Source organism: Loxodonta africana, chromosome 15 (assembly GCF_030014295.1).
Source record: "Loxodonta africana isolate mLoxAfr1 chromosome 15, mLoxAfr1.hap2, whole genome shotgun sequence".
Taxonomy (NCBI): domain Eukaryota; kingdom Metazoa; phylum Chordata; class Mammalia; order Proboscidea; family Elephantidae; genus Loxodonta; species Loxodonta africana.
Genome location: NC_087356.1, coordinates 11,578,799 through 11,591,919, shown reverse-complemented (window position 1 = coordinate 11,591,919; position 13,121 = coordinate 11,578,799). Strand labels below are relative to the sequence as shown.

The 13,121-nt window shown below is 43.9% G+C and overlaps 1 protein-coding gene across 3 annotated transcripts in view; it reads left to right on the top strand.

The window, feature by feature from the left end:
* The first annotated feature begins 12,472 nt into the window (after positions 1-12,472).
* UXS1 (UDP-glucuronate decarboxylase 1) overlaps positions 12,473-13,121 on the top strand; it is a 110,555-nt gene continuing 109,906 nt past the window's right edge. For all 3 annotated transcript variants that reach the window (XM_003413615.3, XM_010593578.2, XM_064268585.1), the window contains exon 1: positions 12,473-12,625. In XM_003413615.3, the coding sequence (XP_003413663.1) occupies positions 12,532-12,625 (94 nt within the window). In that variant the 5' untranslated portion in view covers positions 12,473-12,531. The remainder of the gene's footprint in view (positions 12,626-13,121) is intronic.

Below are 13,121 nucleotides of genomic sequence, written 5' to 3'. Positions count from 1 at the left end.
ATGCTGCACAACAATGCAAAGCAATGCGAGTACCACGTACAGTCTCTATCACAGCTACTCAACTCTGCCTTTGTAACGCAAAAGTAGCCAAAGGGATGATCGTGGTTGTGTTCCAATAAAACTTTATGAACAATGAAATATAAATTTCATATAATTCCCACACAGCATGAAATATTATTCTTCTTTTGATTTTTTAACCATTTAAAATGTAAACCATCTTTGTCTCTTAGACCATACAAAAAACTAGAGGCCCACAAGTTGTAGTTTGTCAACCTCCATTCTTTGGTCTCAAAGTTTGAATGATGTAATTCTCAAACTCATTGGGACCATGTTTTCCACTTGTCTTAGTAATCTAGTGCTACTGTAATAGAAATATGGTTGTTGCACACCCAGGAGAAGTGGATGGCTTTAACAAACAGAAGTTAATTTTCTCACAGTTTAGGAGACCAGACGTCTGAATTTAGAGCACTGGCTCTAGAGGAGGGCTTTCTCTCTCTGTTGGCTCTGGAGGAGGGTCCTTGTCTCTTTAGCTGCTGCTTCCTGGTTCCTTGGAGATCTCCATGTGTCTTGGCATCTAACTCATCCCACTCTGCTATCTCACTTGCTTGTTTAATCTCTTTTATATCTCAAAAAAGATTGACTCAAAATACACCCTACAAGAATCCTGCCTCATTACATAACAAGACAATCCATTCCCAAATGGGATTATAACCACAGGCATAGAGGTTAGGATTTACAACACATATTTTGGGGGGACACTATTCAATCCATAACACCATAACACCACCTTTAGAGGAAATTATACCTAGCATGAGAGAATTAGGCCAACATACAGAGAAACTGAAGAGTATGTGTGTGTGTGTGGGAGAGAGCAAGAGACAAAAGATAGAGGGACAGAGGGAGAATGCACACGAGAGAGACAGCTTACAGTTACTGAGCTCCCAGGTCTAGTCCCCAAGGCCCCAGTTTCTATTGTTCTTCCTTTGATTTTATGAATTATTCTAGTATCCCTCTTTTTTGGGGGTAAACTAGGTGGGTTTTTGTCATTTGCAACTGTAAATGTCCTAACAGAACAACTGAGCTTATCAACTGTCAAAAAAAAAAACCCAAACTCATTGTCCTCGAGTTGATTCCGACTCATAGCAACCCTATAAGACAGAACAGAACCGCCCCACACGGTTTCCAAGGAGTAGCTGGTGGATTCGAACTGCCATACTTTTGTTTGGTGGCCAAGCGCCCAACCACTGCACCACCAGGGCTCCTTGTCAGTTGTCAGCAACCTTAAATTGGGTAAAAAGGCTTGCTTGTCAAATGCTAAGAGGGACACGCCTTCTGCAATGTCAGACAGGGCAGCTCCCTTATCATTTGATGAAAACTGTAACATTTCTCTTGGTGATTTACTTTCCTATCGCCCCAACCATAAAGTCACAACCTGTATTTTTGCAGCATCTGCTGCTTGTGACAATGCTTTATAAGGTGATGTGGCACATTTGAAGGTAAGTATCTCCTTTCTCTTCACTAGCAAAGGCAGTTGTCAGCATGCCTTCATATTACATTTTCTGTACCACATTCCTGTTTGCAAAAATACAAAAAATAGGGAGCAAATCATTAGAGAAGTTCAAAAGGATGTATAAGTCAAACAAAGAGTTATAAATGAAGACTTGAAGGATTTTACAGAAATTAAAAAATAACGCTAATTGCTAGACTTATCATTGCTCTCAATTCAGCATTAATCTCGAAGTTTTGAAAAAGCACACTTTTTGCCAGTGTGTATTTATTATTGTGAAGAGTCAGCTATTCTGAGTATAAACTTCAATAAAAACAATGCAATGCCATTAATAACAACTAGCTTTTATTGAGGGCCTATTATGTGACAGTGACTGCGGTCTTTTACCTATTTTATCTCTAGTTCTTACAGCAATCCTGAAAGGTATGTGTTATTCAACCCAGTTTTGCAGGTGGAGACTCAAGGAGGCTAAGTAACATGTCCCGAGAGGCACGTCAGTTTCAGGGTCATGACTGGAATCTACAGTCATTTGATTTTGAATACTAAATACTGTACCCCTTCCTTTACGCTGTGCCACGTAGTTGCTAGCCATCCTTTGGTAGGATGAGGCATAGGGCTTTGTCATGTGAAAATGCTAGCCTAAATTACTAAAGAAGGCCAGGTATATACACCTATCTTCTTAGCAGAGGAGAACAGAACAGAAGAGTACAAGGATCAGGAAAATCCTTGAGTGGAACAGCCTGCATACTTAGGACTTGTTTTATTTCTGCACAACATGCAAAAGTCACAATAATACGTCCTGTCTCCTTTCTCCAAAGCAAGAGGACATTATAATAAGGATGAAGGAAGGGTCTGATGCTGAGTCACTCATAAAGGTGACCACAATTAATGAACGGAACCAGGTACACATAAGTTTACATGTTATAAAGCTTCACAAAGGTAATTAAGCCAATTAAATTGAACTTCTAACTAACAACTCACACGAAGTTGTGTATGGCATACCCGTTGCCATTGAGTCAATGCGTACTCACAGCGAGTCCTACAGGACAGAGTTGAATTGCCCCATAGGGTTCCCAAGGAGCGGCTGGTAGATTTGAACTGCTGACATTTTGGTCAGCAGCCAAGTTCTTCACCACTGTGCTACCAGGGCTCCATATGTGGCACGCTACAGTATTATAGTCTACTACTTATTTCCAACATGGCTTTTATTTCAGAAGATCACAAATTAAAGATCATCTCCATAAATAAGGTATAATAATTCAGAAGGATTTTCTCTGGGAGATTTTGACGGACACCTTTGGAAAGACTTTGGTGGATATTTTAGTGTTATTTAATTTTATTAAGGTATTCACGTAGGGATATCTCTTTTGAAGTTCTTCTTTTTCAGATCAAATTTCCCTTAAGCAAATTCAGCATTTGGGAACAGCCTCTTCTGGTGTGTTTAGGGAGAAAGACCTTTGGTTTTCGTGAGCTGCTATGGCATCAATGCTACTTGTTTAAACTTGAACCGTGTATTAAACCAGGCTTACCTATCTTTTAAATGAATATACCGACATTTGTTGTTTTTATTGTTAGGTGCTGTTGAGTCTATTCCGACTCACGGTGACCCTATAGGACAGAGTAGAACTGTCCCACAGGGTTTCAAAGGAGGGGTTGGTGGATCCAAACTCCTGACCTTTTGGTTAGCAGCCAAGCTTTTAACCACTACGCCACCAGGGCTCCAAACTGACATCTGCTTGCCCTGGATTCTCTGTCTTGTTCTCCCTCCCCACTCCATATTTTATTTTGCCAAAACTCTTTAGTATTATTCCATCAACATTACAATCACAGGACTCAGCCTTGAGTTCTGCACATTATTTTGTGACGAGATCTCTGCCTTTCTCTTGCACTGGTAATTTAAAAGCAATTGTGAGGTTGCATAGGCAGTATGATTTTTACACATGTCTAAATGAATATTTTCCTTCAAACTTATCACCTTCTCGAAATGTCTGTGGAATTATTTTCACATCCATTTCACACATTTTTATTAACGTACAGTCGCAGGTTGTTTTCATGGCCAATTACCTCCTCCCCTGTTTGACTTAATTTGGTTACATCCCAACCTCCCCTGGCACTCTTGACTGTGGATTCAGACAGTGAGGTGGAAATGAAGGACACAAAAAAGTGGGTTATTTCATGGAAGCGTTTTCATGTATCAGCTGTTTGCCTGCTCTAAGTGCCTTATCAAACAAACCTGTTGCTGTCCAGTCGATTCCCAGCCATAGATTTTCAGAGGATCAGCTGGTGGATTCGAACTGACAACCTTTTGGTTAGCAGCCATAGCTCTTAACCACTGCACTACTTAGCAAATTATAACTGATTGTGTAACAGAAAACATGATCTGAGAAAGTCCAATTGTTATAACTCCAGGGGAACCCCAGATGCACTGCCCAAAGGCACTATATCATAGAAAACATAGATTTATATATTTATTATGACAATTTTCTGCCAAATCAAAGTACAGTGTATTGGGGAAGGGGAGCCTTTTCCAGCTTCCAACTAAAATGCCAGGCAGCCTAGCAGCGGTTTTACCCCAAGAGTCCCTATACATATGTGTACACACCCGCACATACAAACACACACATACATACATACAAAATATTTCCTCTTGACCTGTCTTTGTGCCTAAAAAAGTCGCTCTAAGTTTTCTTCTGTAATACTTCAGATGTTACGGGATCTGAAATGCATGACTTATTAGGGTTTGATACCTCATCTCAATCAATTATGAACCCATTATTGCCTTTTCACACAGCGGTCTCAGCAAAGCATCGGGTCAGATTCAAAGAACAATTATCACCAGGTGCTTTCCCAGTCTCTTGGTTATTGCAGTCGAAATACAGGATTGGCTTTAGACCAGACAAGGAAGGATGCTGTCCATGTGATATGGAAGCTTTTCCTCAAAATTATCTCCTTCATCACTTTTTAGAACCTGAGATCTCCCATAAAGTTTCTGAACTGGAAGGGAACTTGCAGATAGAAGAATGAAAAGCAAAAAAGTCATACATCCATAGTGTCTGCCCCTTTCTCCTCAACCATGCACGCATTACTCACAGATCATAGCACATTTTCCTACTGAGTCTAGATGCAAGAGCCCTTCCTAACTCAGAGCTCCAGGCAACCAACCAAAAACCAAATCTGTTGCTGTCGAGTTGATTCCAACTCATAGAGACCCTATGGGACAGAGTAGAACCTCCCTATAGGGTTTCTAAGGGTGTAATCAAGTCAGAAGTGACTCGATGGCACCTGACAACAACAACAATCTTTACTGAAGCAGACTGCCACATCTTTCTCCCACTGAGTAGCTGGTGGGTTCGAACTACCAACCTTTCGGTTAGCAGCTGAATGCTTAACCACTGCACTACCAGGGCTGCTTTCCAGGCAACCACTATATTTCTACTGCAGTTGGCATGCATTTGAAACATATTTGCCAACTTTGAATTCTAGTCCAGGAGTCTCATTAAAATGCAAACACCTGGGAGGAAAAACACCTTCAGTCTTTACTGAGTAACACTCCAGGAAGACATGTCACCCAGGCATACAACATCAGAGTTATACTTAATTTATCTTTCTCCCCTTTGATCTCTCCAACCAACTAGTTGCCAATTTCTGTTGTTCTACTTCTGAAATTACCATCAAATTTATTTACATTCCCTTTCACAAGAACTACTAGCTTATTTCTGCTCCTGTTTTCCCAGGACTATTATTTCCATTCACCTGGACCATTACAAGAGCTGTCTAAGTCATGCGCTTTTGATGAGGTGGTTTGCCCTCCAACCATTCCATTCAATGCTGCCAGAACAATCTGCCTTAGCAATAGGAGCTGTCTGCCCAATAATGGACATCATATCTCATTGTCTACAGAATAAAGACCAGACTCTTTGCCCTAAAGGAGTCCCTGGGTGGTGCAAATTGTTAAGTGCCTATTAACCAAAAGGTTGGTGGTTCAAACCTATCCAGAGGCACCTTGGAAGAAAGGCTTCCGAAAGGTCACAGCCTTGAAAACCCTATGGAGTGCAGTTCTACGTAGGATCACTGTGAGTTGGAATCGACTCAGTGGCAACTGGTTTGGCTTTTTGTTTTTCTTTACTCTGATTAGGCTTAAGAAGATATTTTAAGGGTGACACTGGAGTACTTCTTAGGAAGGGAACTATATTTGCTCAGAAAGTTATTTTTATTAGTAGGTTTAGGTGAGGAAGATGAGGGCTCTAGGGTGTGACAGTATGGAGGTGAAACAAAGGTAGCCAAACTGTACTGCATAGAAGTAAGTGGGAATTCCAGGGGCATGGGGGGTGGGAATGGGAAGCAAAGAAGAGAGAAGAGGGAAGGTGTGTGTGTGGAAGGTGAAGAGATGGAAAAGAGCTTGCACAGATAGCCATTCACAGTGGTGAAGTGGTCAAAAGACTGTACATACATGTATCCTATACCCATGCAGAGTGGAATTGAACAGTTAAAAAAATGGATGGTGGTGGGGTGGGAGTTGGGTCTCTCACTGTTGGAGTGAGAGTTTACATATAAGGGAGGAGGTAGAATGTTCCGTGCGGTAATGAATTTAAGTTGGAGAAATCAATATGAACTCATGTTTAGATAAATACAGATACAGATGTTTCATTATTAGTTGCCATCAAGTTGATTCAAACTCATGGCAACCCAATGTGTACAGAGTAGAACTGCTCCATAGAGGTTCAAGACCGTGAACTTTTGCAAGCAGATTGCCAGGCCTGTTTTCTGAAGTGCCTTTTGGTGGGTTTGAACCAACAACCTTTGGCTAATAGTCAAGCATTTAACCATTTGCACCACCCACACTACCTAGGTACAGAGGGTTACCTGTATTTATAGATATATGTACACAGGTTGTTGTTGCGTGCCAGCGGGTTGATTCCAACTCATAGCAACCCTATATGACAGGGTAGAACTGCTCCATAGAATTTCTTAGTGTGTAATCTTTATGGGAGTAGGTCACCAGGTAGTTTCTCCCATGGAGCCCCTGGTGGGTTTGAACAAGGGGTTCAAACTGGAATGAACCAGTTCAATGATTTCTAATACAATTCTCCAATAAAAGGAATCAAGGCTCCCTGGAGAAATGACTGATTCTAGGACTGCGACAGAAATTTCTAGGTGGTGCAGATGGTTAAGGTACTTGGGTACGAACCCAAACATTGGTGGTTCAAGTCCACTGAGGTACCTTGGAAGGCCTGGTGGTATGATCCAAAAAATCAACAAATATCAAGTCAATATCAGGTCAATATCAAGTCATAAACAGTTCTACTCTGACACACTTGGGGTCGCCATGAGTTGGAATCTACTCAACAGCAAAGGACTGGGACAGAAAATATACTAGATGGGTCTGAAGAATGTTATAGTGCCAGAAAGTAAGGAAGTGCTAACACAAACAAACAAAACCAAAACCCCCCACAAAGCTACAATGATGGGGTATGTCAAAAGGACATAGGAGCCAACTGAAGAATTTCCAATGGCTAAAGCCAGAAAAAATTGAGCAACAAAATAAACAGATTATAACCCAAACTATAAAATAAATATCTATGCATTGATACTGATATAAATAAATGATTTAATAAATTGATAAACAGGAGAGAATAGACAAATCTTCCTTGCAGAAGAATAATTTATGTAGACACTCTATCCTCAAGGAGGTGCAGCCTAACTCCCTACTCCTTAAATGTGGGCTGCGCATAGTGACTGTCCCTCAGAAAGTACAGTATAGAAAGAGTGGCGAGCACAGTAACCTTGCAGTGGAGAAATCTGACAGACATTAATTCAGCCAGATGATCAGGTCAATATCAAGGCATAAATCACGTTGCTCGTATGTACCCTCGATATACTGTAATGACACAAAGGCATCTGACTGTGTGGATCATAACAAATTATGGGTAACATTGCGGGAATGGTAATTCCAGGACACTTAATTGTACTCACATGCAACCGGTACATAAACCAAAAGGCAGTCATTTGAACAGAACAAAGGGATACTGCGTTGTTTAAAATTGGAAAAGGTGTGCCTCAGGGTTGTATCCTTTCACTATACTTATTCGAACTGTATGCTGAACAAATAATCCAAGAAGCTGGACTGTATGAAGAAGAACTCAGCATCGGGATTGGAGGAAGGCTGATTAACAACCTGCAATATGCAGATAACACAACCTTGCTTGCTGAAAGTGAAGAGCACTTGAAGCACTTACTGATGAAGATCAAAGGCCACAGCCTTCAGTATTACACCTCAACATCAAGAAAAGAAAAATCCTTATAAATGGACAAATATGCAACATCATAATAAATGGAGAAAAGATTGAAATTGTCAAGGATTTCAATTTACTTGAATCTACAATCAACGCCCATGGAAGCAGCAGTCAAAAAATCAAATGACGTATTGCACTGGGCAAATCTGCTGCAAAAGATCTCTTTTAAAGTGTTAAAAAGCAAAGATGTCACTTTGCAGACTAAGATGTACCTGACTCAAGCTGTGGTATTTTCAATCACCTCATACACATATGAAAGTTGGACAACGAATAAGGGAGACCAAAGAAGAAGGAGTTGATGCCTTTGTATGACGGTGTTGGAGAAGAGTACTGAATATACCAAGCACTGTCAGAAGAAGATACAAATCAGTCTTGGAGGAAGTATAGCCAGAAGGCTCTTTAGAGGCGAGGATGGCGAGACTTCACCTCGCTTACTTTGGACACTTTATCAAGGAGGACCGATCGCTGGAGAAGGACTTTATCAAGCAGGACCAATCGCTGGAGACGGACTTCATGCTTGGTCAGCAGAAACGTCCACGAGAATTAACACAGTGATTGCAACAATGGACTCATACATACCAACAATGGTCAAGATGGTGCAGAACTGGGCAACATTTTGTTCTGTTATACGTAAGGTCACCATGAGCCGGAGCTGACTCCATGGCTGCCATCAACACACCAGAGGGATGTTATAAGGATTACATAAGATGATACCTGAAAGCATCTAGCATAACAGTCCCTGGAGCATGGTAGTTTAATCAACGTTAGTTTTCTCCCCTCCTTAGTCTTTTTATACTCTAGGGGAGGCGCCCTAGTATGATTCATTTTTTAATTACCCCTGGCGTCAAGAACACTGCTTTGTAAATAGTAACTGCACAAAAAATATTGTTGTTAACATACCCACTGAAAGAAAGAAGGAGTGGATCAAAAGGGCAAGGTGGGGGTGGGGAATGAAACTCAGTATCTGTGTGGGGAAGGAGGGATGGGTGAGTAGGTTGGAAAAAGGGAAGAGAAAAGGGAGGAGAGGAGCATGCCCGAGCCCAAGGTTTCCCTAATGAGCTTGGAAGGGCCTCTTTGGCACCTCCTTTCCCTCAGGCCTTCTCTATACCATCTCAGTCTCACTGGTACACACTTCTTATCTTTACGCCTCAATTCTGGCTTTGCTTGAGCTGGACATTAGTCTTAGGCTACAAACAGCCTTCAGGGTGACAATAATGACGGCAGCAGCAACCACTTTAACTGCAGCTGCTGATGGTATTTCCCTCAACTTATTCCAATGGGACAGGAAAAGCTGGAGACAGTGTGTAGCAGCAGAAAACAAAACTAGGAATCCTGGATTTTAAGGTGATCTATATGGAAACCCTGGTGGCACAGTGGTTAAGAGCTACAGCTGCTAACCAAAGGGTCAGCAGTTCAAATTCACCATGTGCTCCTTGCAAACCTTATAGCGCAGTTCTACCCTGTCCTATAGGGTTGCTATGAGTTGGAATCAACTCAATGGCAAGGGTTTTTTTTTTTTGGTTACATAGAAATGGCACATGTCTCATAATATATCTCACATCTGCTTAAGTTGATAACAGATATGGGGAAACCCAGATGTCTTTTTTTGTTTGTTAGTTTTTTAGATTTGCCCTAAGGTCAAATCAGATTGAAGCTTATAAGATTTCAAGTGTATTAATACACGTGTCAGTCTGATTTGACCTTAGGGCAAATCTAACAAAAAAATTTTTTTACATCTCTGTTCTTCATGTTTAAACTAAAAATCATGGAACAGGAGGACTTCAGAGCTCTGCCTGCTCTAGTTACTTCTCTTTTAAAAACCACAGATCTAACTTAATAACAAGGAAACTCGGCACAAAAGGAGACTCTGTGACACGAGTGGTTTGTAATCAGCTGCTGACCGAAAGGTTAGCGGTTCAAACCCATCCACCCAGTGGCACCGCAGAAGAAAGACCTGGAGATCTGCTTTCTCAAAGACTATAGCCAAGGAGATTGTAGTTGTCAAGGATTTCAGTTTACTTGGATCCATAATCAATACCCATGGAAGCGTCAGTCAAGAAATCTGCTGCAAAAGACCTCTTTAAAGTGTTGAAAAGCAAAAATGTCACCTTGAAGACTCAGGTGCGCCAGACCCAAGACATGATGTTCTCAATTGCCTCATAAGCACGTGAAAGCCGGACAATGAATAAAGAAGACCGAACAATAATTGACGCCTTTGAATTATGGTGTTGGTGAAGAAATTTAATATACTGTGGACTGCCAAAAGAACGGCAGTGGGTTTTTTTTTTTTTTTAGCGGGCCAAAAGAACGAACAAATCTGTCTTGGAAGAAGAACTGCCAGGATGCTCCTTAGAGGCAAGGATGACGAGACTTTGTCTTACATACTTTGGACATGTTATCAGAAGGGATCGATCAGTCCCTGAAGAAGAACATCATGCTTGGTAAAGTACAGAGTCATCAAAAAGAGGAAGACCCTCAGTGACACGGATTGACACAGTGGCTGCAATAATGGGCTCAAGCATAACAACAACTGTGAGGATGGCACGTGAACTGGCAGTGTTTCGTTCTGTTGTACATAGGGTTGCTCTGAGTCGGAACTGACTTGACGGCACCTAACAACAACATAGCCAAGAAAACTCTGGAGCCCTTCTACTTTGTGACACATGGGACCACCATGAACCTGGGGTTGATTTGATGGCAGCTAACAAAAACAATCTAATCCCAACATTTTAACAATGAGGAAACTAAGAGTCACAGACAAAAAAAAAAAAAAAAAGACTTGTTCAAGGCCTCTCTGCTGCTGGAGGCAGGGCCTCTTGGTTCTCACTCCAGAGGTCTACCTCAATGGAAGTTCTATCTAGCTGTTTCCTCGGATTCAGGGTGGCTGGCATCTTTTAAAGAGCTTTGACGGCCCTTCCCTTAGAGAAATCATTCAGCCTGCTTCCTTCAATTCAATGATTCTCAATGTGTTTGGGGAGAGAGGTGGGGTGAGTGGGAGAGGGTACATCAGAATCTTGGGGATTTGTGCTGTGCGATTTGCAATATGTACAAAATAATTATGATTTTATAGTATTTATTTTCCTTGCAAGTTTCTAATAAAGTTATAGGAGGGTAATCTATTGCCAAAAGAACTAGCATATCTGTCTTGCAGGAAGTATAGCTAGAATGCTCCTTAGAAGCAAGGATGGTGAGACTATGTCTCACATACTTTGGACATGTTATTAGGAGGGATCAGTTCCTGGAGAAGGACATCATGCTTGGTAAGGTAGAGGGTCAGTGAAAAGAGGAACACCCTCAACAAGATGGACTGACACAGTGGCTGCAACAATGGGCTCAAGCACACCAAGATTGTGTGGATGGCAGAGGACCAGGCAGTGTTTCCTTCTGTTGTACACAGGGTCGCTATGAGTTGGAACCTAACAACAATTGCCTCTAGTGTTTAGCAAAAGGGCCGGGAGTTCCAGGAGTTCAGAGGCAGTGCTCTAATTTCTACCTTTGGCTGAAGGTCAGCACTCAGCCAGCAGCTCGCGAGCACTTTATATTAACGTCTCCCCTGACTTGGCATCACACAGATCCTTTCTCCTGTATGGGACCAGCTCTTCCTGTGGTTTTGATGAGCTTCTAATATCTCTGTATCCTTCGACACATCTCCTTGCTTACAGTGAGCATTCAATAAATGCTTATCAAAGAAATAAATTCAGGGATCACATACCAATCATCACACCACAACATATAAAATCAATTCACCCCCAAAAGTATGTTACCATATAGACACGCAACAAAAAGATTGCAATGATCGTCCCTGATGAAATAAATGTTCGGTGTTTTGGCACAGGAAAGGCAAGAGAGGATTTCATCCTTTCATTTCCTTTTTTTAAAATTTATCCTAAGTATACACCAGCACTAGTTTTTTTTTAAATAACTTCTAAAAACCTTGATTTTTCAAAGACAGACATCCTAGTTGGTCACAGCAGAGAAAAAAATGCACCTGGTTTTGCCTTCAGGCTGCTAAGGGATTTATCATTTTTGCTGCCGCCACGGAAGCCAACCAAACAGCCCAGAAAAAGTCAACTTTCTGTGGGAGGAGTTCAAAAAACTTCAAAGACATGCCAAATTAACCGTGGAGGGTTTTACACGGACCAAAAAACAGCGTAGATAAATACAGGACATATTTTGTTTCATAGCAACATTTGAGTGCCTACGACATCCCACCCACTAGGCTAGGTTCGGAAACCACCAAGGCCGTGGTCTTGCCTTCCAGGACGCATATAGAATTCTTTCGGGGACGCGCCTTCCCTACACAAATAAGGCAGCACCAATACCCAGTACAGCGCTGCGAAGGAGAAAACAAGACCCAAACGCACAGCAGGCTCCCGGCCGCGCATGCGCAGCGTCCGCGCCCAGGCCACCCCTCCCAGCCACATTCTTCGAAAACCGAGGTACGAGCTGCAGCGACTGCGCCTGCGGGGAAAGGCGCTGCTAGGGTGGGGTAGCGTGGAGGAGGGAATGGCGGCGGCGGAGACGGGGGCGGAGCTGCGCTTGCGCAGTGGCTCTACCGGCAGGAAGCCTGCCGCCCAGGGGCGGGGCCGGCGCGGAACAGCCGGGGGGCGGGGCTTACACACGGCCGCTGCCGCCGCCGCCGCCGCCGCCGCCGCCGCCGCCGCCGCGCGCTTTGTGCAGCAGGCGGGCCCCGGCGCGCGGCAGGGTCCTCGACTAGCGCCGCTCCCGGGGATGGTGAGCAAGGCGCTGCTGCGCCTGGTGTCTGCCATCAACCGCAGGAGGATGAAGCTGCTGCTGGGCATCGCCCTGGTCGCCTACGTTGCCTGTGAGTGCGAGCCCGAGGGGCCGGCCGGGAAGCCCCCATTCATTCCTCGCGGGCGCCCGCGGCGGGGCCGGGGTCGGCCGGCGGCGGCGAGGCTGCGACGGCCGCGCCGCCTGGCGGTGTGCGCTCCCCGAGGGGCAGCCTTCCGGCTCCGGTTCTTCCCCTCAGCTCCTGGAGCCGTCTCCCCCGCCGCGGGCTGGACCTGCCCGTCCCACTCCGCAGCCCCTTCCGGGGGATCTGGGTCTCCTCGCCCCCTTTTTAACTCCAGCAGAACACCCATGGGTGAACTTCGCCGCAGACCCTCTGCTCCGCTTAGGCCCCGGCGCAGACGAGGGACCCGAGCGGAGTTACCCCTGAACTTGGGCGCGGTGACCGCCACTCAGGGTTGCCGAGCGCTCCGAGGCGTCCGCCGTCCTCGGGCAAACCTTGGGCGCGCGGTGGCTTCAGCCTCTTGCCCCGAAATTACCTCCCCGCCCCTGTCGCCTGGGACTCGGTGGCG